Source organism: Triturus cristatus, chromosome 10 (assembly GCF_964204655.1).
Source record: "Triturus cristatus chromosome 10, aTriCri1.1, whole genome shotgun sequence".
Lineage (NCBI taxonomy): Eukaryota > Metazoa > Chordata > Amphibia > Caudata > Salamandridae > Triturus > Triturus cristatus.
In genome coordinates this window covers 948,097,050-948,124,371 of record NC_140593.1, presented here as the reverse complement: position 1 = coordinate 948,124,371, position 27,322 = coordinate 948,097,050, and the positions used below count along the sequence as shown (strand labels likewise).

At 44.4% G+C, this 27,322-nt stretch overlaps 1 protein-coding gene across 4 annotated transcripts in view; it reads right to left on the bottom strand.

The window, feature by feature from the left end:
- Positions 1–26,662, bottom strand: part of NKTR (natural killer cell triggering receptor) — a 376,878-nt gene extending 350,216 nt beyond the window's left edge. For all 4 annotated transcript variants that reach the window (XM_085628781.1, XM_085628782.1, XM_085628783.1 and 1 more), the window contains exons 1-2: positions 26,525–26,662; positions 4,522–4,615 (exon numbers count right to left, since the gene is read on the bottom strand). In XM_085628781.1, coding sequence (XP_085484907.1) covers positions 4,522–4,600 — 79 coding nt within the window. In that variant the 5' untranslated portion in view covers positions 4,601–4,615; positions 26,525–26,662. The remainder of the gene's footprint in view (positions 1–4,521; positions 4,616–26,524) is intronic.
- Between the last annotated feature and the right edge of the window lie 660 nt (positions 26,663–27,322).

Below are 27,322 nucleotides of genomic sequence, written 5' to 3'. Positions count from 1 at the left end.
TGCAACGCCAATAGCTCAAGCATATAGTAATGCAAGATCTATTGCATTGCAAATGCATGTTTACTCCATAGTACAGGTCCACTAATGATCCAAATTTTTTCTCTTAAATGTCCACAAATAGGAAAATTGACTTTAGTGGTTCTAGAATTTTGAAGAACCTTTTGAGTGTGTATGAATACAGGATGTTTGTTGTGCCCAATTCCTGCTGTTTGTATCTGCATCAGTTTAAAAGACTTCCCTTTAGAGTTCCGCTTGTACAGTGGTCTTGGGCAAACCGTTCAACTGCTGAAGTTTCAAGCAATTGGCTTCCATGTATAAATGTGTGAAAGCTGGCTGTGAGCAGTACCACACTACATTAAAAGCGCTTCTTGTCGGAGAAATCATTATGCACGGAAAACGCTTCACCAGAAACAATTTTAATTGATCTAAACTTGCAACGTTACTTTGCCTACATTTAGAAGTTTTAGATCTTTATCCAAATTATGGGGCAGATTTATGAGCCCCTTGCCCCACTTTTGCGTCACTTTTAACATGGGATAAGTGACGCAAAAGTGGCGCAAGGGGCTCATAAATCTGCCCCTTAGAGTTTTAGTGAACTACTAAGGTTTAAGAGGTGCTGCTTTGATTCAAGTCTCATATGTATATTACAGTATTCAAAAACAAGCGCCTCACACCTTTTTTAATTAGCAAAGCATGCAAACTTCTGTAATAGTTGAGGTTGAGAAAAAACATTTTCGGCTGTAGTTCAAGAGCCTTCTCCCTCCTGTGTCCTTCCATCCCTTCCCCTACTTTCCACATTGGGCAGAAGTCTTAATAGAAACATCCTCCCATTGAAGACTAGGGCAGGGTCGGAGCCAATGTAACTCCTGCTGCAAAAAGGATTAATTATTAGTTGGGCTAGCATGTCTTTGATTGTGATGGGAGGCCCAGGATACTGGCACTACTGCAATTTTAAAGTCAACGGTGCAGGAAGAAGTGAGTACAATTTTTCTCCGTAGAATGTGGCCTTTCAGAAAAATCTACGATTCATGAGAAGCTGGTATATCCTCCTAGAATGCAGATAATTTGCCCGTTCTCAACACTGATCAATTTTTCACCTCAATAGGGCGTAATTGAAGATAAGCTGCAGGAATTCATGTCTATGTTCTGATCATGCTCTAAATGAACTCTTCCAAGAATCAGATCCCAGATATGATACTCTCTCTTTTTTATATCTAAACATTCATTCAAAATGCTGTGAAAATTACTAGTGAGCCCCCCCACACAAAGGCTAGCGAGTAATAGTTTTGTTCCACTATTAAAGCTCAATCGATAAATTATTCCAGACTCCGTTAAAAAGATTAATATACCAGAAAATTAAAGAAGAAATTGAGACAACTTTAGTCACTGAAACATCTTCGCTGTTAGGATCTGAAGGTTAGACCCTAGCTTCTAAGCGCAGAAGCACCTATAGTATCAGATCTCTGGAGGCATTTACAATTAGTGTTGATATCCTAATGCCAATTCCACAGTTAATTAGAAAGGTTACAAGCCAACTGATGTATAGAAGAAAAGAAAATTCAGCCCTACACTCCCAGAAGCTTGACCCATTTAATGGGTTTCTCACCTGGATCTGAAACTCGTTAGATGCTCAAATTCAGTTAAAGTTTAACAATTTGGTAACAGATTCCCAAACTTTGTGAAAGAAAGTCTCAAATGTACCTTCAAAGTAAATTCTTTCTTTGGGATTCAGAAAGCAAAGTAGGAGAACCACTGTAAGCCTGCACTGACTGAAGATGTTTGGAAGTTCTGAAATGCTTAAAATGTTCTGCATGCGAAATTGCAACAAGTGGACAGTTTTTCAGACTGGCAAATGATGCAAGAGTATATTAACACGTTTTCCCATCACGGTTTCAGGTAAATAAACTGCTAAATACCATCAATTTGCGAGGGGTGGGGTTCACGCCCTTTTCACAATGCCAATACACAAACGACTGCCCTTCAGAGAACTAATCCTGTCTGCATTTCTCAGAGTAGAATTTATCTACAACCGGTTAATCAATACCGGAAAAAAATCCATGTTTGGAGTGTGCAACAACTTTTAACAGGAGATCCACTCATAAATGCCCCCAAAGCAGCACCTACTGCTAGACAAGATGACTATTTGACTACTCTGGCAAAATTTCAATAATGGCAAATTGTATTTGCGAGGGTTAAAGACTGGTAATCACAACTCTGTGAAGCACAACCGTACCTATTTGTGTAAGTTTTTTTTACAAGTTCAGACAGAGGAGTAGTGTGTAAAAACTTCATTACAGACCCTTTCGACAAAAGTTTACGAGATTCTTTAGATGAAGGTTAACTCACATCAATCTGCTGACTGTTTCACAATTTTCTTGCTTGTAAACTTATTCTATTGTGACCCGATTTTAACACAACTGAAGATATTTTAACCAGCATAAGCACAAATCATATTTTGGGGTTCAAAATTTGTCACTGTATTAATGGACAAACCGTTTAGCCATAGCAATAATATACTAAATGAAAGTTGCAATGCGGTTATATATGCCGATAAAGGAGTGCCATGAAAATATCATGATTTCAGATTACTACCTCTAATAAACAAATATGATCCCATGCCATGTGGACTGGTGCAGCAGACATTGCATGCAAGGTCAACTTCAGCAATTTTTTATAAAGGGGAATACTTGCTTGGATCGTTAATAAGGCAAATATGGTTTTACTGCTTATGTGCAATAATGGGAATGAAAGTTGTTACACTACCCAGGCACGCTAGGGGAGCACTGTGGACTGAAAGTAGCAAAACATTATTGGTTTTAATCATTCAACAAAGAGAACCTATTTATACTTTTTTTTTATAGTCCGTTTTCTTTTTAATGGGACCAACAATGTAAATTCCAATGAACTAACACTGTAACATATGTCATGGATTTCTAGAGGCTGTGTACTGTTACAGCCATCCTGTATGAACCACTGTGCCAATGATGAGTGAGGAAGTAAAGCAGGGGCATTAGCATACTTAGCTACCTCCATGCACAGAAAATAGTGCTGGATACCTTCTCTTTTTTTATTTCCCAAATGTGAATGATGCAAAGGTTATAAACAGGAATGTTCACAAGACAGTTAAAGTAAAAGTGGCAAAAGTGTCTAAGACGTCTCAAAATTGTGTTTTAACGAGTGGGCGCAAACTTTATACTAGATGTAATACATCAGTGTCTACGGAAACTTTGCTGGTTATTAGAGGAGTCAAATTATAATCATCCTATCATGTAAAGATACTCCACTTAAAGCATATATGATCGCTGTTCACCTGTCTTCTAAATTTGGGAATGATACAAATGCAGATTTGAGAGCAATGTAGCACCGAGCACCAGTCGCACATGAAGCAAACAAGCCTCATCGTGCCATCAGCAGAGAGGTCCTTCTTTGCAAGAACTGCGCAAGCTAAGGCCCTGTCCCCACCATGTGAGTGCATAATCAGGTGAATAGAGTAAAACAATTCTCTTTCATGTAGCGAAGGAGCAACTGCTTGGTTTCCTGGTGTGCTATTTTACAGATACAAGCCAAAATTCCTCTTAAAACGTGATACCCAGACACTGGAATTTAGCAGATAAGTGATGGCCTCCATACCGACACAAAATATGTTTTACTGTAAACCACAAACAATCTGGAAAAAAATAACGCGTGGGCATTCAGTTAACCAACTAAACCTGCACATTCTACTGCACACCACAAAAACTTCAAAGAGATTTTCTCCAATCCAGCTAATGAAATAAATCTAAATAGTATTTAAATGTGTCAACTCATACTGATGAGATATTTTAGCCCTCTGAAGAATAATCTCTCCAGCGCATCGTCCCACATTATTAAAAACACAGAAACCATTAGTCACTGCGCAACAAATAAGCCATGGCAGTTTCCTTGCAATTTTAAACAATGACTGCAGTGACTGTATGTTGGCCCCAATGTAATGGTGACAGCTGACCCCCCCCCCAGGAACTACGACTTTCAAAAGAGCCGCCTAAAGAAATATATAGAGAGTTAACAGGCTTTAAATAATAAACACGAGTCGCAGAAAAGATGATATACCTTTCTCCTACAGGCAGATTTGGAGCAGTAACAATTTTTGTCAGGTATCATTTATTCCACAAAAGGAATCCCGACCATTTCCGCTACACACAGGAGCACAGATACACTGTAAAAGTGCCGATCTTAAAAATCAACAGAAAACATTTGTGTTGGAGAAAGGAAAATTATTTTAAAACAGTTTAAATTAATTCAAAAATAAACACTTTTCAACTTTTACCGGGTTATATTACAGATTTTAAAAAATGCTTTAGAGACATTAGTAAGCGTTGTTGAAGGCATTAAAAATGTACACGATTCATTTAATATTCCACTGTCGTGGCATTTCCGACAACAACAAAAAGGAAATGTGTGCAACTTTACACTACACCGATCATAATTGCCTGCGTTACGCTGAGCAAAACAATAGGAAATTAATCTTTAGAGTTCTCTTACCAGGTTCCCGGTTGATTTCGATGTCAAAGTAGCACTGGGGCCGAACTTTCACCCCCATGGCAGAGGCAGCAACAGCCATTGGCAGGGACTGGCCCTTTAAACAAAGAAACACGGAAATCTATAAGGTTACTTTATCAGACTGAAAGAGAAAGTTCGACAGGCAGAGGCGTGAGGGAGGAGTGGCTGTGTTTTCAAAAATTCAGCACACTTCAGATTTTATTCTTGCAACGCCCAGGTAGCTTTGTCCAATACCATAATGTTGACACACTGCCATCTGCAAACACTCCCTCCCCCCTGCTGCTGAGCAGTCCACGTCAGCCCAAAAATAATTCTCGACACACCAAGCACGGGTGAAGGTCTCGGCAGCACGCGCGCCCCCACTTACAATTGATCCACTGTCTCTGCTGCATGGGTCAACGTGTTACGGGGAGGCCAGGGATCACATCACGCCGTCACCTCTCGGAGCAAGCACACACACGCACGCACATTAGCAAACTACATGACACACAATTGAACGCTGTTACAGGGGGGTACAGCAGACAACACGAACAGTCGACGGTAGAGACGCAAAGGCAGATTCAGTTCTCTTTTGACGCACTGATAGGACCTACCAGTCGGTGCAAAACGATGGCCACTCACAAAATCAATGCAAGAGAAACTTGTTCTGCAGCACTATTTTGTGAAAAACATGCTGATGGTTGCTATAGATCTGCTTAATTTCAATTGCTAGGAGTGAAAACGGCTTCGAAATCGAAGCCGCTTTAGAAATGGATAATAGCAAGATTTAGCCAAACCTCCTTCATTATGCTTCGAGGTGAAAACTAAAACTTGTCGACTAACACTAATCTGGAGAGCACTAATCTGCTTCCCAAAAGAATCTCTCATTGACGACTAAATACAAACTCAAATGCTATCAGGGTGTGCCTGGCCACCAAAAACACCATAAAGTCAGCATGTGATTCTCAACAGAGCACAAGTGCTTAAAAAGAAAAAAAAAAAAGAAAAAAAAAAAAAGTGTGGGGACTAACCTAGTTAATCAGAATGTAAGTGGCATCACAGCGCGTGACATCACGGCGCGTGACATCACAGGAAGTCACACTTTTGAAAGCTAGACATAAAACAATGGTGCCTTTTGTCAGCGTAAATTTCCTCTCTCTACCCATGGAGCTTTAGAAGAAAAAAATAGTGATACTTAAATTATTTCAACTCCTCCTCAGGGGTAGTAAGCACTATATAAATGAAATTTATTTTGTGTAAATACATTCTGACATTGCATATATATCTCCTAAACAGGGACTGAACAAAGTGAAAAGCTGCCTCCCTTATGCATGTGTGAAGTGCTAACAAAGTGTGAGCCTTTGTTTCCCCCTCCACTTCATTTGCATCAGGTGTGAGGCTCCCGACTGCTCCCAGCCAGAAGACTCAAACAAAAGGACGCCCGATGCCCCTCCGATTTAGCCTATGTTATGGGCCCAGCAGGAGTCTGAACTAAGAAAGCCCGATCCAGCCCCTCCTGCACGTTGTTGTGATCGAAAGCAAATAAAGTGCAGCGCTGCTGCTGAATGTGTCCCGGTGTTTGCAATACACTGGAACGAATTCAGCATATTTTTCAGAGGGGCCCAACTTCTTGGCAGGGTGGACAGGGTACACCCTGTGAAAATAGTTGTCGGCTGCCGTCCACCCGCGTGTACTCCAGACTCGTGCCCGGATTCTCAAAACCAGATTTCAACATCAGTGTCGTGAGAAGAAGCTGGCCCTTGACAGAAACACCCACCCTGAAAGCAACTCTTCTGGATTTCCAGATTGATTTGTAGAAACAACAATTTTAAGATGTTAAGGACCACAGAGAACAGACATCTGTTAGGAGAGGCATGTTCCTTTTTTGCGGACAACCCCTAAAGCTAAGTGTAACTGCATGTACATCTACAGTGTTGGAGGTTTTTATCAAGCTACGGCTATGCCCTACTGTACGGCTTATAACTTGTCTTCTGTAAATAAGACATTGCGGATGTACTATCCCAGTACCAGGACTTTCTAACAGGGTGCGTTATGAATACAGTAAAAGATATGCGATCCTGCTAGAAATCTAAAATGAGATAAGTCAACAAAATTTACTAAATTGCGGGCCCTGCAAGACAGCATGTTTTTGTTGCTATTTTTTTTTAAAACAATTGTTTCCTTGCTACCACAGTATTAGCCTATCACACCTTGAGTTCCAAATTCAAATATTACAATAGGTTAAAAAAAAAAAAAAAAGAGCTAAAAACAAAATTATCTACAACTCTCTGAGTTCAAAACATATTGGACATCCACCAATGAGAGAAGAAAGGCTATTTTGGAGGCAAATCACAAGTGTAGGCCTCACTCTCCACATACAGGCTCGAAGTGGCAGTGTCAACAGCTGCATCTGTTCATGCAGAAAGAGGGAGTTCAGTAAACGTGTCAAATACCATTCAACTTAGTAACACCTGTCACAGTCCTTAGAAATGGTAGAAGTACCGTAAACAAATAAAAGTCTTGTTAAGTTTAATTTTGAATGAAGAAGTGATATACATAAAAGATCTGTGATCCGGTAAGCTACAGTCACTAGGGTAGAAAGGAAAAGACAACAGTGTGGCTGCAGGATAAAAGTAAAGAACGCAACAAAAGTATTCTACCATGTCCACAGAAACTCAAAATAAACTGTCTGAACAGCTGCTGCTTTTTGTCATTGCCAAACACGATCGCCCAATGCTCACCTCTACAAACTTAGTGAGACGACTCTGAGAACAAAAAAATAAAACGCAATCAGGAGTTACAAAATCTCGTGGAGCCAATCGCCTGTTTACCTGGATACACAATTCACATCGGTCTGCTGGGACACCCTACTTACATCGCAGTCATTTGGCATTTCAGGACAAGTAGACCACTGTAGGAGAGTGTATTTCATACGCTGAGTCCATAAAAAAAGCACTAATATACTGAAAGCTGCAATCAAAAATCCTTGTAGAAGCCTGAAGCACGAGCAAAATGAAGATACTTCCAGCAATAGAATGTACTCCAGCTAAGCCCCACTGATCCTTCCAGTAAAGATAAACCAATTGTAGAGTATGGGTCAGCGTTTACAGCTCACCTGCAAGCATCAAGTAAGAATGAGGGGTGTTCGTTACAATTTTTCTTCTTTAAATAAACCATCAGTAAGCCAACTGAACATCTACTGATCTGTGTTATTAGCCATCCAGAGATAACAGAGATAACAGCAAAACCAGATAAGTTTAAAGGTAGGCATTCTTCAGAAACCAGTTTCATCCAAAAACATCACAGAGAGCAGAAACAGTCACAACCATCCACAACACTTCATGATCCATGACCTGCATTAAGACACATTCAAAGTTTTCAAAGGAGGTTCATAATTTCATGTTCTTATCTGAACAACAAAGAGACAGTAAATTCTAGTGAAAATACACCATGATAATGCTCCATTAGGAAGCTGCAGGGAAGAGGATAAAGGCCATCAACAATACCTTCTTTGGATAAGACTCCAGTTGATTAAACATATTCATTTTCTAATAAAGCAACACCATCAGCAATAAATTCACAATTAAGTACATTCATTTTTGTAAAGCACTGAACAATGCTAAATACCCTTCATTCACACCATACTGTCCACAGTTACCCACAAATATTCCACAACACAGGTATACAAAAATATTACATCCACTACATTGACAACCCCAGCATCGTTACGCATATATTCACTATTCTTAAATCAACATCTACTTTGACATTATAGTGGTAGTCAATAAGATCCGTTTGTCTTACGATAGGTATAGTAACTTATTCTGGCATGCCATTCTACATTGTCTTAAAATCTCAATTCCTCTACACAGACAAAGAGTAGTTACAAGGGCCACGATTATCCTCATGACTTTAGTTAAAAATGTATGCTGTATAGATCTTAGCTACAAAGTAGAAAACATGCCTCTCATTTACCCGGCATAAGTGAAAATACCGATGAGAAGTATTCATTTACCAACAAGATTTCGAACCAGAGCGTTAACTGTGAGAAACTGCACTGCAACATTCATTAATTCATAAATACTTTATTTTGGTTCTTTTATAGACCATAAAAGTACATAAACAATACAAAATACATATCACACATATAAACACATTTCAAGTAAAGTGCCAAATAGAGAAAACTTGCACGTGTTACCACAAAAAACAACATTACCAAAGAAAAAGACATAGAATAGTGCAAATACGCTTGCTGACACGCCGGCACTCTTGACTGCTCAGTCTTGATTGATTGAAACCTCTTAGCATCACGTAAGTGTTTTGCGTCATCCCCACACCGCCTCGCTTTTTAATTACTGTATTGTCCTGCGCGTACTTTGTTGATTCACACACCTCTGACCTTTTTCCGCCTGGCACTTAACTTCTTTTACTACTTTTATTTTTGACTCTTTTGACATTTCACGTATAGTTTGCCTGTCTTTTCATTTTTCTCAATTTTGACTACGCACACTTGTAACGTTCTTTCCTCACGCCACCTAACTTCGACCAACACTGTTTTTTTCTTATTTCTTTCACGCTCGCATGTATTTAATTTCAAAACACCTCATCCGTTCTCCAGGATTTACCACCCACGCTCGTGACTTCAGTTCACTTTTTTAAACTTTGTCACTACTTGATGCATTTGTCCATGCACTACCGTTTTGTTGAAACCACACCATCACAACCTCGCTTACACTCATGTTTGTTTCATTCATATTTAATTTAGTAATCCTGAAAGTTGATTTATGTTTCCTGTATACTGCTCTCTAGATTGATTGACTTATGATACTATTGTATTGAGTAAAGCTGTTTCCTTGTATCCTCCCTTTATAGTGCTGCCCCTGACGAAGGGCCTCATTGGCCCGAAATGCATTGGGCTACATCGAGTTATGAATCTCAATATACTCGTTTGTGATGTTTAATCTTCAGTGAAAAGCATACCTTTTCAAAGGAACGACTAAATATATATAAATTGAATAAATCAATGAAATACAGAAAACGACCCTCACTTGATTAATTTCTCCTTCGGAGTGCAATTCGAGTGACACGCTTCTGACCAGAACGTGCTTTCACAGAATTTTCATCCCTACTCAGGGGGATCTACTCGTCTGCACCCATACCTCGCTTTACAGGAATTACATTGCTTGAACACGAGTGCGCTTCCTCTCTCTTCATCAATTATTTTGTATCATGTCATTTGAGTGTGATCACTGTTAGCAGGTAGGTCTCCTTGCTCAAGCACAGAATGTCCAATCCTTTAGTGATGTGCGACAGTCAAGACTGGAAGTGGCATTAATGTCAGTTAGCAACCTAATAGCTTGCAGTTAGGAACTTCCATTCCTCCTTCATCACCTGTGCACAGTCAGTGTTATCGAATACACTAGTGCATTTTCCTTTATATTTTGTTTGCAAACAACAGTACAAGAAGGAGCAAGTCCATATTGTCTTACAACTATAGGGTTGAGGAGAGCAAGTGCTTTGAAATGTTACGGTTACCGTACGGTCTTGCACAAGTTGTCGAGTGGGAGGGTTGCATGTCCATGGAATACAAAAACTGACCAAAGTACTCGCTCAATTCACTTCAGAAGTACTTGCTGCATCTTGAAGGGAATAGAGGCAAGCTGCGTGTATGCTGCACATAAAACTATATTTTTATTTACACAAAGGTCAATGTGGTAAAATAACTCAAAGACACGTTCTTCACACAAATCTGTTAAGCTTTATTCATCAGAGACAGTCATCACCCAACAGTCACGGCCGGCGCAAATAAAATCCTTTCAACTGCTGAAAAATGGAATATTCAAAATGCCACAAAGAACTATAATCATGTCATAGCAGTATTGGCATGGTTGAGACTGCCGAATAATATTAGAACACATCTTCTTTTCTTCTTATTGGCACAAAAGAATAACAATGAAATACAAACGAACTCAAACTGATGAGGAACGAAACCTCCAATAGGTAAGGTAAACAGGAAGCAACAACACGAGCAAACATCACACATCCGGTAGATGGGCAGGGATGGGTTGGAAAAATACACAAGGAAGAACACAATGTAGGACAGCCATAGATGACAATCCACACCCCTTGTACAGTACTCCTTTAACACGTAAAAGAGTGCACAAAATGAAAGTACAACTCTATTAATTTCCTTGAACACCATTTTCTGACAAAAATTACCCACACAATCCTTCAAATAGCTAGGAGTCCTTTTCAGTCTCACATCTCTTTCCTTTTGTACAGAAACCCTTGCTTCATGCACCTCTTCCCTTGAAGACATAGTGGCATCGTCCTGACTTTTCTTGAATTCGTCATAACTCAGTCGCCAACAGAGATCGCTGCTGCGAGGCTTCCACTTGGCGACACGCGCCGGTGTGTAATACAAATAGTGCGCAATTTTGAGGAGCATTTCCTTCCCCCGATGTACTGCACGATGATGCCCGGGCCCTGTGACTAATGTCCGCCCACTCTTTGGGTGAGAACTCCTGAACCAGCTCCGATTCCCACCTACTCTGCGCTGGGGATTTATCCAGAATCTTTGCCTTGATGAGAAAACCATAGATATCCGACAGAAGGCGTTTTTTTGAGGTGCGGGTAATGTACCAGAGCTCAAATTTTGTAAGGAGCCAACCGGCATGTAGGCGGACCTGGGGCTGTGTGACCAAATGGCGCAACGCCAGATACTGCCAATAGGCTTCCTTGGGGATCCCATAGTGAGTTACTACCTGGGGAAACTCCAGGATACCCCATTCATCAAAAAGATCCCCTATACTTTTACAGTGTGCTTCTTGCCCCGTCAAATAGGCATTCCCTACGAGAGCCGGGGGGATTGAGGGGGGGGGGGGGGGGGGGGGGAAGTCCAGGTTCCCAATGAAAGGAGTCAAGGGAGACATAGCCGAGGACAGCTGACACCTCTCCTGGACTCTGTCCCACACCTTCATAGTGGCGCGCAGGACCGGGGAGATGGACACGCCCAGGGGACCTTCCAGAGGTGTATCCCTGCCACACGCCTATCCATGAAGCACCAATGTTTTTCCGACTCTAGTTGGTACCATTCTATCATCCAGCGCAGATGCGCTGCCTCATAGTAGCGCCCAAGATGTGGGACACCGTGGCCCCCTTCGTCCTGCCTCAAGTACGTGAGGTGACGAGCCAGGCGCGGTTTCTTTCCCCCCCAAATGAAGCGGTTGATGAGTTGCTGCATTTGAGCCAGTGTCGTGGGTGGTGGACATAGGGGAGCGTCTGCATAATGTAAAGCAGACGGGGTAGAATCATCATTTTGACAGCCGCTATCTTGCCTAGCCATGAAAGGGCATGGTTCTACCAACTGTTCAGCTTGTGGCGGACTTTGGCCAGTGCCTCCGAGTAGTTCACCTGGGCAGTCTTTGCGGTGGTTGAAAAAACCCCTGAGCCCCAAGTAGGTGATATCGCTAGAAGGCCAAGAGAATAGAAAGAACAGTGATAGTTGGTGTCGGTCCACGCTGGCAGCGTGAGGCTCAAAGAAGTAGTCTTTTTCAAGTTGATTTTAAATCCCGACGCCGCACTAAAGACATCAACCTTCGCCAGCAAAGGGAGAAGAGATAGCAACGGGGGGGGGGTTAAAAAAAGGAGCACGTTGTCAGCGTACAGCGAGATCTTGTGCTCTCTATCTCCCATCCGGATCCTAGTGATCATAGGGAGTTGGCGGACCCTTTCGGCAAATCGCTTCAAATAGAGCGCGAAGAGGAGGGGGGAAAGGAGACACCCCTGCCTCGTGCCGCGTCCAACCTGGAAGGGACAAGAGACCACCCCATTGACCCGAATGCGGGCCTGTGGACCGTGATACACGCAGTTCACCCATTTCCGGAATCTCTCCCCGAGCCCAAATCTGCAGGGGACCGGTTGCAGGTAAGTCCAATGGACCCGGTCAAATGCCTTTTCGGTCTCCACCGAGAGTAGTATCGTAGAAATCTGGGTCCGTTGCGTCTTATCCAGTAACTGGCATAGTCGTTGCGTCCCATCCCCGCAATTGCGATCCAGGATAAAACCAGATTGGTCTGGGTCCACCAGGCCTTGCATGTGGCGAGCGAGTCGGGAGGCCAAAATACTGGTGAAGATCTTCAGGTCCGCGTTGCGCAGAGAAATAGGGCGATATGAGGCACACTCTCGGGGATCCTTTCCCGGTTTGGGAATGACCACAACCTCTGCCATGGACAGATGGGGTAAGTTTCCCAGAAGTGCTAAAGGTGTTAAACAGCCATGCCAAGAGGAGGGGGGGGGAAGAGAGGTCCAACGCAAAAGTTTTATAAAAGTCGACCGGGAAGCCATCCTCGCCCAGAGACTTACCAACCGAAAGTCCCTGGATGGCCCGCAGAACTTCATCAGAGCTGATGACCGCGTCCAGACTGGCCGCAACAGAGTCCACAAGGGGGTCACTGGCGCCGCTTGCGCATACTCCTCAGCCACAGTAAGGTCCAGACTCTCGGCAGAATAGAGAGCCTTATAGAAGGCCTCAAATTCAGACGCTATGTCCCCATCAGCACGGAGGGTCTCATCCCCATTCGTTCGTGAGTTCCGCTCCCCGACTTGTCGCGCTCTCAGCCCGCAGAGCGTGTGCCAGGAGTCTCCCCGCCTTGTTCCCTCCTTCGTAGTAGCACTGCTTAGTGTAGAGCAAGGCGTATTCGGCACGGTCGAGATCTAACGCCTGCAGTTGCTTCCTCGCCTGAGTAAGTAGGCGCCGGGTTTGGACCGCCCCCGAACGGCAATGAACCCTCCCACCCCCTCTAGCTCCCTAATTTGGTCCTCCAATTGCCCCCTCTTGGCCTTATGGTCCTTATTGAGGCCCGCCACAGTGGCAATACAGTGTCCGGAGGAAAGCCCTCAGGGCGTCCCAAAGCATGTTGACCCCCACCGAGCCTACGTTGTTCACTTCCAGGTAGCTTTTCATAGCACCCCAATAATATTAGCGTCGTATGTGAGCAATTTGCGGTCTAAGCGCCACAAACTCTGCCGTGAGGGGCCCCCAGGGAGAAGCAACGTCAAGGCGACCGTGGAGTGGTCCGAGAGCGCCGCCACCCCAATAGATACATTGGGGCTGCCGCGCCGCCCAGGCCGCACTCTCACCTCCGGGGCTGCCCACAGGCCTCACCACCTCACCGATGCGTCCTGCCGGCTGGGCTTCCCAGCAGCTCCGCAGTCGGTCTCAGCTGCCAAAAGCGCAGGCACAGCGCCCTTCCCCCTCCAACGGGAGCTTCGACGCGCCCTCCACGTTACCGCCGCCACTGAGCTCTTGGAGATGCGGTGGCCGCTCAGCACCGGACTCCGCACTTCTCATCAGGTATGCAGGGTCTGCTCAAATTCCGGTCGTCCTGAGATCGCAATCCTACTAGCTACAGGTCTCAAGGCTGCAAATGGATGCACTTTATCAGCCTCGGCGAGCGGAGCCCCTGAATGATGGTGCTACTCTGCTGCCATCTTGGCCCCACCCCCCCACCCACACTGTCTGTTTTATATGCAAGTACTGCCTCAAAGCTTAAGGTATGCACATCACCTCTGCTGGGAACGTGCTGTGGTCCTGTCAGGAATGCCATACGCAACCTCCACGGAGGCTTGCCTTGCTTCGTCCACTTCCTGAAAGCTCGTCTAAAGCCAGAGCTGAAGACAGCATTGAAGTCGCCAACCACATAGCAGTGCACACAGTAAGAACCAATGCTTAGACTGCACACGCTGTGTAGACACTTGCCGCACAAGTCCTGTGGCTGGTGCGGCATGACCCCATATTGAAGTCGTGCTTGCTAAATGCACTTCATGTTTGTAAAATAACAGTTTCTCTCAGCCAATTAAAGGAATGGAAGGCTAATAATACCAGCTTTGTCGATGTGCCCCACTTCTAACGAGCCTGTTGCGCTGTATTAATTTTAAAGTCACATACCTTCCAGACGAAAGACTCACACGGCAATACCTCGCAGGAAAGTTACTCATTTGACAGTGTGTCAATCGTCTACTAAATGCCGCTTGACGGTTACTCCTAGGAGGCTTGGCACCGCAGGTTCATCAGGGTGATAGACTGCCTCATCCTAGCACCTGGCTAAATCGTTGCCAAAAATGTGGTAAAATAACTCGATGACACATTCTTCACAGTCCTCTGTTGAGCTTTATTCATCAGAGACATTTATCACACAACCATCAAAACCAGGCACAAATACAATCCTGTCAACTGCTGAACAAAGGAATAGTCAATATGTCCCATGGAACTATAACCATGTTATTCATAGCAGTCTCAGCCTGGCTGAGACTACCCAATAATAATAATAAAAGTCAAGGTTTACAAAAACTTGTCACTTTGGACCAACACACAAGAGGCTGCTGATCGCAGTTAAAGAGAGAAAGAGTTCGGGTATAGTTCCTGCACTATGATGTTTTGCAAAGAGGAAAATTCCTGCTGAGGAGCCTGCGCTACATTGGAGTACATGGCATAAGCAGCAGTGGAAAGATACACATGTAAGGGGTTTCTACATTTGTAGGGTACTATGGCAATGTTTAGTATTCTTGAGCTGAAATCAACTGTTGAGCCATGAATGTGGGGACAACGTGAACGTTTTATCTCTTATTCCAGCAATTTTCTATAATTCACGATAGTGTTGAAGAGCATAACAGGTGCCACCACATACCCAAAAGGTGGCAGAGAACCTTCCAGGCTCTTCCTTACGTTCACTACATATGGTTTGGCAACGTAGCCTTCATTCGCAAAGAGGTGCAACATGCACTATACAGTCACTTATCTTACTCATCAGCATATTTTGGTTCCCAGGTTAATAGTACACTTCTCCTCGTTTAGCTAAATACTTGAAGGGGGTTGGATTATACCATGCTTTATTATGCATACATTTTCCATTTATTTACTTGGCAGGCAGAGAAAAGCATAGATATGTTTAGTTATTGCTTTACGGGTCATGTTACCGGGTGTTAACAGGTTGAGTAGTGTGCACTAGTGTTACTATGCAGGTCTTGAAAAGTGCAATCCTATATAATGTTGCACCCTAACGCACACGTATTGTGACAAGAGTTGAAAGCCAGAGAACAGCTTTTGCAATGAGCGTGCATATGAGAGTACAACGATGCGTCTGCGAGTGCTGTCAGAGTTCTTTTTTTTACTTAAAATGTTTAGGCCTTCTTGTGGTTCTATATGCATGTTTGGAGTTGCTTGTGTTGTTGCATTTTCTCCTTGAGAAAGAGGTGTTTTGCAGTGTGATCCATGCAAAGTTCAGTGGATGGGATAAATGTAGGTAAGTACATTTTTATTGGACAGTTCATTAAAACCATTACAAACGTACATCTCATAATACATTTTCGTGGTGACAGTTTGAATCCAGGTAAAAACCACGGTTACAAAAAAATGGAAGCAAAAATCTTTAAAATACGGGTTGACATAAAACATGGCCCCCTAAAACCATCATGAATAAATAAAATGCAAACTGGAAATTTATTGGCATGATATTAGCAGCTAGACAAACCTGATTAACCTCATTAAGTGCATACTTAGCAGCAGAGTGTTTCCGACCAGCGAGCAACATGTGCAGGGGTATGTCGTGGAGAGTGCAAGAATGACTCCATGGCCAAGAGCAGGGCAGTCAGGAAAAACCAGGCGAGGGTCATTGAGCATTCTTCTTTGATATTAAAGCCTATGAACTGGAATAACGCTCACACATTCGTTTGTGACCCTTAGAAAGCTGGAGGGAGCTGAATGTGCAAAATGGCAACGGTTTCTAAAAAGCAATTTAGTTCAGACAACTGATTTTAAAATTCATACTTCAAATGGAACAACGAAGTGCGGGATGTGCAAAAGTTTGCCAGTACTAGAGTTCGCGCAAAAAATAATATAGAAGGCTGGCGACTATTATAGGCGTGTAATTAGCGGAAAAGCCGGGCTAATTACCCTATTTGGTCAAGTGCTTAGCAGAAGTATGGCTATGAGCAGCGAATGTCATGGCGTGCAGGGGGGAGGTACACCGAGTGCGAGAACGACGTGATGACCGGGTGCAGGACGGCCAGTAATGACCTGCCAAGGGATCTTACACTATCTTCTTCTACGTTTCAATTCAAAGTTAGTTAAGACCTGCGTTATACAGTAACACAAATGCATTCGTATAAAAACCATTAAAAGGAACCAAAAAACTGATTATACAAAATGGAGGTGGTATCTGAAAAACAATGAAGACCAAATAACTGGATTGAAAGTTTGTTGCTGATATTCCGCGGCTTAAGGTCATGCTTCAGAGGGGGAATGCAGAAAAGCTCTCCCCGTGGCCATTCCGGGTTGTTTGGTGTTACGATTGCCAGCGCTAGAGTTCTTGGTGACGTGAAGATGCAGACATTGTCTATCTCGATGATCACGGTAATGCATTCCTCACTACTTCTGGAACCGTGTCACCTACTAGGCCATTAGATAGTTTTTAGGTCCCGCCTGACCCAGCGCATGCGCTGGTCTGGCGAGACTTTTTGAGAGGGCTCCAAAAAGTGCTGCCAGGCCAGCCTAGAGCTACAATGCATGTGCACGGGCGCCCCCGCTTGACCGCGATTACTTTCACTTTCGCGGTCGCACAGCCGCTTTGATGTTTGATCGCGATCCGATCACTTTCGCGGCCGCTTGGCATAGCCAATAGGTCTCGCTTTTGGGACCTTATAAGTTTTTAGTTATGCAACGGTTGCATGGCTAAACACTTATAAGGTCCCAAAGGCGAGACCTATTGGCTATGCCAATGCTTGTTTAATGTTGAATTCCGTAGCTATTAGAAATTTTACCAGGCGACAGCTCAGTTGAACATCATGGCCGGAGAAGCTTGCCAGCACTGCTTGCCTGCAGGGCCGTATATTTATTAAAAAGTGGTCTCGGGCGGGAGCAGCGCTCCCGTATTAACTCCTGGCAGATCGTGATGAGGTGCACTAAGTCCTCCTCACCATTCCCACAGAGTCAACAGGTTGCTGGCTTAGGAGGACGTAGCCACGGCGGCAAGTGGTGTGCAGAGAGCAGTAATCCTAGGCGGAATCTCAGGAACTTCTCTTTCGTAATTTTAGTGAAGCTAGTGTGGCGATATGCTTGAGGCGCAGCTTTGGTGTAGGACTGTAAGGTAAGCCAGCCGTGTGCCTGTTCTGTCAGGGAGGCTTTATCTTGCATAAGGGATACTTTCTTGACTATGTTATTTACTGTTTTTTTTTTAAACTTGCGCAAGTCCCCGATTGTTCCCAAAGGTGTTGTGACCCCAGTTGGTCAAGAGCAGCATCCAGGCAGCATCTGGCGGGGCAGGCCTCTTTGGCTTGTTGTTCTTTCCACAGAAAGGCATTTAGCGGTTCCGGTTCTCCTCTTCTGACTTTATGCCAGCTTTTGATGAATGCACCTTTACGTGCCAGCTCTTCTCTTTGTAACCCAAATTCAAGCCTCATTTGTGCGGGGGATGTGTATCCCGGTAAGCCGTAGATCATTCGCAGCGCTCTTGCTATCGTGCCATCTAGTGTTTCGGCGTCCCTTCCTCTCATAGCTGGGCTACCATAGGTGATGAATGGTATTAGTTTTGCGTGTAGCACCCTGGTTAGGCCCGAGGTCTTGTTTAAGTTCCTTATTGCCGCTGCTGTCATTATTCCTCTTTTTTAGGTCTCGCTTGAGCCAGCACATGCACTGCACGGAGAGACATTTAGTATACGGGTTTACAAAGTGCTGCCACAGCCTGCCTAGCGCCTGCGTTCACGTGAGCGTGCGCAGCCGCAATCTGCCTCCCTTCCAGCGCGATCACTGCTGCGCGCGCACCACTCGCATGATTGACACAGAGTGCATCCGATCACTTTCGCTTTCATACACAACTTGCATGGCGTCCTCTTGTTCTTTTCTACTTCCTAATTGGATAGCGCAGGCAAGGCATCACTTTCGGAGTGCAAGTAAGCAGTGCGTGCCCCCAATAACTGCCTCTGGGGAACAAAAAGCACTCTTCCATACATCAAACAGGGATCACGCAACTACTCGAGGTCCACTTTCTGAAGACCTATAAAATCTAGCGACTGGCCTATGCACCTCTCCTCTTTCGGTCGTCTTTCTTCAGTTACGTTCCTTCCTTTCTTTTATCACCCCCATCCCCTCTTCACGTCGCCCCTCCCCCATCCACTCATTGCCCTGCACGTATTTTGTCTAACTACCCTGCTCATTTCTCGGCATCATGTGCCTCTACCGGGCCCATTCTCATACAGACTTCTGTCCCACTCAGCTGTGTCTGATCCATGCTGCTTGCTCACCCGACACCCATGCCAGATTTTACCATCACTCTACTCCATTCTATGTGGTCGTTGGCATCTCTGTCCCACTTCGTTAACTCTGGTGCACTTCTTTGCCCAAGGTATTTGTCGCAGCTCCATCCTGCATGCTCGTTAGACTCCCTGCCAGGCTCTCTTATTAACTTTTCCCTCAGTTTGCCTCAACCCACTCGCTGTTTCTCCCTTATACACTCCATCACTGCTGCCGCTGTGTGCTTACGCGACAACGAATTAACCCCACAAGCGATCCAACGTCAACTGCTCTGTGCGTTCCTGTCTTACCTTTCATAAATGTTCATAAATCATGCTAAGTGGGCTTCCACTCTTGTTACTTGTGCTCTGTTGCTTCCTATCACCGTAGTTGTTTAGGTCTCGCCTGACCCAGCGCATGCGCTGGTCTATCGAGACTTATTGAGAGGACTCCAAAAAGTGCTACCAGGCCAGCCTAGAGCTACAGTGCATGTGCGCCGCGCTTTACCGCGATTACTTTCACTTTCGCGGCCTCACAGCCGCTTTAATGTTTGCTCGTGATCACTTTCGCGGCCGCTTTGCATAGACAATAGGTCTCGCTTTTGGGACCACCAGGGTCTTAGTAATATTAACCCCCAGCAGACACAGGTTTGAGGTACTGTATTATATAGCGCCCACTATTTGTTAGACGCTTTAATATCTATAAAACTGCATGTGCCTTAAAGTATTCCATTCCTGGTAGCAACGACTATTCTCTGAGAGTTCCTTTACTTTTTATGGACGTGGCACATTAAATATGCAATACGTGCGTTATCGAAGAATACGGGCTTCGGTGTAACACCCTCCATGCTCAGATGTCATCGTTTTCTACTTCTTCTATCCTCGTCTGGGCCCTCTGTCGGTTGCAAGGCCCTGGTATACACCCTAGCAACCCACACCCCACCTTTCTGTAGGAGACTCGCTTGAGCTATCATCAAGACGCGTGTCCCACAGCTCTCTGCACTGTACCCATTTTAACCTTTCGTTACCAACACACAAGCACTTCCTGCAAAGACCTGTGTTTGATCTGCTTTGATACAGCAGAGTAAAGGGCTCCCTGCTTATTTGGGTGTCAGCAGCTTGTTGGGCCCCCTGTGTGCTTGGCTATCAGCAATGTGCCAGTGGGCTTTCTGTGAGCTTGGGTGTCTTCAGTGTGTCTGTGGGCTCCCTGCTTGCTTGGGTGTCAGTAGAGTATCCCTGGGCTCCCTGCGTGCTTGCATGTCATCAGGGTGTCCGTGGGCTCTCCGTTTGCTCAGGTGTCAGCAGTGTGTCAAGCATTGGCATAGCCAACAGGTCTCACCTTTGGGACCTTACAAGTGTTTAACCATGCAACAGGTAATGTTGTTGCACCAAGGATATTGTGCTGCATAACTTAATACTTATAAGGTCCCAAAAGCAAGACCTATTGGCTATGCCAATGCTTGTTTTTTATGGACTCACCTTGGGGTCTGTAATTGCCTTTGTTATCGATGATAACCCCCAGATATTTATATTCTTGTACGGTCTCCAGCTTGCGTGTTGCCAGGTACCAGTTATTTGTTGTTTTTGTTTTACGAATGTTCACACTAATAACTTTATTTTTTTCTTTGTTGATACTGAGTTTGATAGTTTCCGAGTATCGAGAGGTGATGTCGAGCAGGCGCTGTAGGCCTACGGTGGTCTGGCTGATGGGCACCAGGTCGTCTGCAGTTAGATAGCTGGAAAACCCCTAACTTAGGAGCGTGCGAGTTGCATTCATTCAGAGAGACTGATAACTCTGCCATTAAAAGATTAAAAAGTGTTGGTGAGAGGATTTACCCCTGAGCGTGTTGAAATCTTTGTTAAATAATCTCCTACACCCAGTTTTACTTGCACCCAGGTATCACTATTCAAAACAATTAGTTGATTTAAGAGTAGCGATGGAATATTCGAATGCTGAACTATAGTCAATAAAACACAGGTGTAATGGCTGTTTGGATTCAAGCGCAGCTTCAATCATTAGTAAGAGAGCTAACATGTTAGTAGTGGTCCCTATATTCTAACAGAAGCCTGATTGGTTAAGTGGAATTACTGTAATTTCTGTAGCCCAGGTCGTAAGTTCTTGAAGTAATAAACCTGCATAATATTTGGCCTTGTTGTCCAGTAAAGCTACTAGGCGGTAGCTTTTTGGGGTCGCTCACGTTTCCTTTTTTGTATATGGGTGAAATAATCGTGCCCCTCCAAGATGATGGAATTATTGATGTTTGCAGGATGTTTTCAAAGATCTGCTTGAATACGGAGGCCCAAAATTCCTGCTCTTGTTTAAACAATATAGGAGGGATCCCCCGTTTGGGCCTGGAGCACCCTCGCGTCTGCCCTTAGCGATTCTTTTGCAAATTTGTGCGTTCGTGATTAAGATGTCCTGTTCCGTTACAGAGTTAGGGACGGTTCGAAATGGGCAAGCTTTTGAGTCAAGCGAGAGGTTGTTTGTACAAGTTAGAGTTTCTCGATCTTTGTTCAAGTGTGATTCAAGGAAGGTTACCCAGGCCTCCTCTGTAACGTGTGATTCTATACCCCGGCACCATGGATTGGTCAGATTGTTAATCTTCTGCCAAACTTGTGCACTACTGTTGTTTTTAATGTCATGTAGAAGTTTAGCCTAAAGTGTCTCGTCTGCTTCTTTTCTAAGACGCCAGGTTAATTTCCTGCGGGTGGCTTTTAACTGCCTCAGTTCTTTCAGGGCCGCAGGATCTTTCCTCACTCTCTGAAGCACTCAATTTATCGTGGCTTTTAACTTTTTTAGTTGAGCATTATTTCTGATGTTCGGGTGTAAGCATTGATTTGGCGCATGGGCCATTCCTTTATTTCGGAGATTCCCCTTTTTGGTTCCAGAGCTATGTCGTAGTGTTTTTGTGAACGCCTCCCAGCATTCAATTATGTCGGACTCTGCTGCTTGCACTTCTTCGAGTAACTGCTTTGCGAGAGAGAGTAGGCTTTTTGGGTCATCTGTTCTGCATTTGACCCTTTTGTCATTGGAGGTGTATTCTAGGCAGTATGCTTTTGCTGGCAATGGGTCAGATACTAGCGGTGTATCTACCGTACTTTCCTGGGGCAAGTGGTCGCTGTAGTCTCATGATCCAATGCGGTAGTCCCTTACCTTTGGGAACATGCAGCGAGAGAAGAATGTCAAATCTATTGTTGTGCTTGCCACTGCATTGTGGAATGTTACTGCCTTTGGACTGTCTTCTGGTAATCTTCCATTAAGTGCACGAAAGCCCAGCTGTTCTAGTGTTGCTAGAAGCTTCTGCGCCGTTTTCGTGTGTCTTCCACCTGAGGTACTGTCTTATGGTTTTTATTTTCCATGCAATGGGTCCTCCTCAAGGTGGATATCTTCTGCTGAGTTATCGAGCATGTTTAAATTGAAGTCCCCACTGATAATCAGGCTGTTTGTTTTCTTATCCCTTAGTATTTTTACTAGCTCTTCCTTCAGCTGTTTGCTTCCTCTAGTTTTGTCACGTGGGTGCAAGTAGAGATTTATCAGTATTAGGTGCTCATTTTTTTTCCAACTCCTGGGAGGTGATTCGTAGAGCTTGCATTGCGCTTGGGGGAGCTAACTTATATGCCAATGACTTTACTACATAGATGGTCCTTATAGAGCTGGGTGTAACAAGGCCACCCTTACTGTGGCCAAAATGTGCGCTCTTTGTGGCTGGTAGGAAGTGCAGGTTATATCCCTGGAGTGCTGTCGATGAGTCAGACCAAGTTTCTTGGAGTGTGATGATGTCGAATTTTTGTAAGTAAGTTTGCAGTTACGGATCCATAAGCTTGTCTCCTAAACCATTAATGTTCCAAGAGCAGAGTTTGAGAGTTTTCACTGCAATTGGCTCGGTAGGTCACAGATTTTCAGTTTTGGTGTTGATGGTCCTGGAAAGCCAACGCCACTCTTGGTGGACTGTGCGTTTAGTTGTATTTGATCTATGGTTCAGCTGTTCTCTGGGTTCTATATTCTCTGGGGTTTTGCTGTGAGCCCCTCGCAGCGCAGAGAATGATCATGTGCTAGAGTAGACCTGACCAGGGTCTTTTCGATTTTCTCTGTCAATTATTAGGGGGTTCGGATATCTAGGTTTAGTAAAAGGTCGTAGCTCAACACCCCAGGTATTGAATTTAGATTGGTTTTTAAGCACTTTCTCAGCTAGTTCTGATGTGGCCCAGACTTTTTTTTATTTTTATTCCATCCCTGGTTGCTCCGTTGATTCAACGAATTCGACTGACTCCCAAGTCCTTGGTTTTTAGATTCTTCAGGCTGTTGATGGAGCTTAATAGACGTATGATGTTTCCCTTTGATTTGTACTCCAGGTGGAACACAATTGTGGAAGTGCTGGTAGGCCCGTTCTGTTGGACTGGTCTGTTTGGGGGTTGTGGGTTCTACCGTCAATGTTGCCCGACCCTGGGTCCACGCTTCCTTTACCCGGGCCGTCTCTATGCCAGTAAGAATTGTTATTCCTCTTTTGAGTCATCCCTGTATTTCCCCCCCCCCCCGATTCATTTTTAAGAGCAGTGCCGTTGATGCATAATTTGTTGAGAGGTACTTCCTTCAGTTTCTCCCTCTCTTCCCGGATCGGCCTTTCTCTTGTGTCTCCTTCCGAGTCTATTGCATCGCTCATCTGGGGCGGACGTATCTTGTGGATGTTCCATTGACTCATTTCCAGCGCTATTAGTCATTCCCCTGATAAATAGCGTGGGATGTGTTGTCTTTTGATTTCGCCCCTTCCTCCTCTGCTTTCTCCGCTGTTTGGTAGGACGGTTGCTTCCCCCCCACCCGACCATTTTTTGCGGGGATTTTCTAGATGGTGCTGGGTTACTTTTTAATGGTGCTTGGGCTCCTAGACTCAATGGGTTGTTGTTTGGTCCTAATTTTTTTGTTTCCACGGCCTCTCCATGCTGCCTTTCTTCTTGCGTCGGCTTTGGCCTCTCCATGCTGCCTTTCTTCTTGCGTCGGCTTTGGTGTTACCTAAGCCGTAGCCTGAGTTATAGGTTTTGTTGTCAGCTGGTCTTCATTTCTCATCTTGGCGGATCAGTTTACTGATTTATTTTTTACAGTCTATCTTATTTCGAAGAGAAGATTGTCCATTGCTGTCGGTAGTGTTGCCAGCTTGTCCACAATTGTTGTACAGGTGCAGTTGTCTTGTGTGAATTGTGTCTCCGTTTGAGCCCTTCTGACCAGGCTGTTGAGCTCTGCCAACTTGTCGATGTTGGCGACGAAAATAGAGAGTGAGTTGAGAACTGAAGGTTGAAGATCCATCTTGTCCGATTGATATTGGATGGCATTTACGGACATTTGCATTGTGTGCAGCAATGAGGTCCAGATGTCTTCTTTTGCCTGCAATTTTTCCTTATCGGTGTTGAGTTTTGGGGAACTAATATTTTTTCCTAGTAGTTCGTTTTGGGGGGCCATGGAATAAGAAGCTACCAATTCTTACCATTCCTCAGGTGTGAGGTAGGATGATTCTGGTTCCACGCCCTGAGATGTTGATATAAGTGACCTCTGCATGTTTAGTTGGGCTTGAGTAATGCTTTGTACAAGTTGTTCATGCAATGGTTCAAAATTTTGGTGGGCAAGCAGTTATTGCATAATTGTTTAAGGTACGTTTTGTGTTTTTTCAACTATCGTATTGTTTGATTATTTTTCGAGGTCTTTATTGCCCACGATGATCTCTGGTGGCTCAAGCATGGATAAGATTGTGTGGGTTTCTTGGTCAGGTTCCCTCTCCGGCTGTGCCCGGTCATGTTGGGAGAAGTCCTGGGCATACTGTGTCTTCCCTTAGGGTGGTGCTACTGTTCGGGGGCTGGTTGGATACTTGTGGTTCCTGCCCCTCTTTGTTCTTTCGGTGTAGGAGCCTTTTATCCAGAGTTTCTTCCTTTGTAAGCCTGAGTGGGCTACAATTTTTAGTACTTTCATTCCCTTCACTTTTTGTGGCCGCTGCAAGACTCATGCCATGTCCTAGGCCATCATTCTTGCTCCAGTTCCGAGTGTCATTTTGTTTAAGCTCCGCCGGATCCCATGTCTCTTGGTTTGGTAGTTTTCTTCGTTGGTTTTTCTGTGCTTACGAGTGCTTTTCTAGTTGCGAGATTTTCTCCAGCATCTGCCAACTCTCCATGGGCAGTTTTCAACAGCTGCAGTTGACCCGTCTGTTGTACCCAAGTAAGTTGCTTGCATTATTGCTGTTAAGGCACTGGACCGGACAGGCGTCTTTTATGAACGAAAACTTAGTATATATTTTAGGTTGGTGGCTTAGTTTGCTCGGAGTAGACATTTGCTGCACCTTTTGTCCTGATGTTTGACAGGACTTGCGGGCTGGTGTGGAGTGGCGAGATCAGGAGTCCTCCTCCATCTACTCCTTCTTCCTCTGATTGTTTACACTTTCCTTGGTAAGAGCAATTTGGTTGCCCTCCGCGTTCTTTTGTTGGGATTAGCTGCCCCCCCCAGCGTGCTTGACCGTAATCCAGTCCAGTCACACGCCCAATCCGGCTCACTCCGGCTCCGCTGTCTCGCTACGTTGCTGATGAATTATCCAGCAGGAGTTATAAATGGCAGAAGAATGAGACATGGAGCAGGGAGATCCTACTCCTGGTGAGCTGATATCTACGTATATAAGAGTAAATGGGAAAAATGAACAAATGTCATTGCTTTGGATTGTGTGCAAGTGCCCAGCTGAGTTTATTGCCCACATTGGCAAAAATAGCCAGCAGTGCCCACGTCGGTCTTCGCTCCACCCGTGATCTGCTTATCCACATCGGTCTACGCACAAACCGTGATCTGCAATTTTGCAAGTCCTCTCTAGTGCACAAGCAAAGTAAAAACGACTACCATCATTCTTTGTAACAAGTATCGCTAGATATGTCAAATGCGCTACCATGTCCCCAAGGCGAAAGGATAGACCCAGCATTCCAAATTTCCGGAGATAAAACCAGATACACTCAGGAAAGCTTCCCATGACCCCGAGACATTCACGTCTGCCGTGTAAAACCATTCTCTGCATCGACTGCTTTGTCCACGGTAGACATGCACCCTTCCTTGCGTATTTGCCCAGTCCCACCAAAGGTACCCGTCACTACCTTAGCCCCAAAACACCCAGTACTGCTTTCCTGTATCCACCATGCAAAAGATGTTTTGGTAGGGATATTATTATCCGTCGAGCCACATCATGAAGTGAAATGGAACACAACATAATCTTAAACATCACTTGGAGAGTTTAGCCCTCTACATTCTTGGTGGTTACACAAAGGCCGCATGGATTTAATCTGGGCGATCCTCACAACCAAACGATCCAAACTTTTAAATGTGTTCGTCACCCTCAACTTTAATTTGCTCCACCTGGTAATTTCACTATCCTTTAAGGTTGGGTAGGGGGAGCGAGGTCTAAAAGAAAGGGGAAAACTTAGAGACACAGAGGACAGGAATAGACTATGGGTCATATCTCAAACGGAGAGTAAAGCAAGCCTGTCATAAATGGCAACGGAGAAAGCAAAACGGTGATGTATACGTCTTCGGTACGTTAATAAGAAAGACTCAGGTCACCCTCCCCCGCGCATGAAAAGTAGCTACGTGAGACAGTGACGGTTCACACTCCACCCGCCTTACAAATGGAACGTCCCACACTGTGTTAATAAACAACGAAAGCGTTAGGAGAGGGTTAGCTCAATCCCTACTAATTTTTATTACCTGGGCCCCCGGACTATCGGTCAAATCGGCGGCCGGGGGGAGAGCGTGGGGTGGGTTCAACCCTTCGGGACCCGTGTCCAAACGAAAGCATCCACCTCAAGAGAGGAGGGGCCAGGTCCTTTAGAGGAATGACCGTTCACAACGATGTAAAAGCACGTGACGAAGACGTCACGCCGTACTTTCTGTGTCATGCGTAGCGCAATTTATATTAGAGGAAGGCCACTTAGCAACGACTTAACAATCTAACATTATCTCCTACTTTATTTAGTGCGTCTTGTTGCAGAATCTAATAGGTGTTGAGCAAGCTTTATGGCGTAATCTATTAGGTTGTGTCGTATTCATGACATGCATGGAACCTTGGGTATCAGGTTGTATTGGAAAAGTTTGTTGTGGGGATTCAATGTTTAGTAGTTTGGAATGCTATTCAGGAGAAAAGATGATGTGTTGTTTTATTCTGTATTCTTATATTGTTTTATTCCTTATTATTTTAATGTTCATTTTCCATTTATCCTTTTATGTTCTTATATGTTTAGATACAATGTGTTATTCTAATTGTAATATCTTTTATGTGTTTTAGAGATAACGTTTTGTGCCTATTAATTATCCTCTAGGCAATGTTTGTATTTTGGATCAAGGTGAAAAGGGAAGGATGTGTGTGGTCGTAAAGAAGACTAAGCTGAAAGGTAACAAAGCTCTTCGACTTTTTAGGGCTCGCCTGGCAAAAGCAGCGCATGCGCTGCTCTCGCCATGCAAAAGCCTTTTGCGATCAATTCAGCCAAAGCTGAATGCACGCGCATA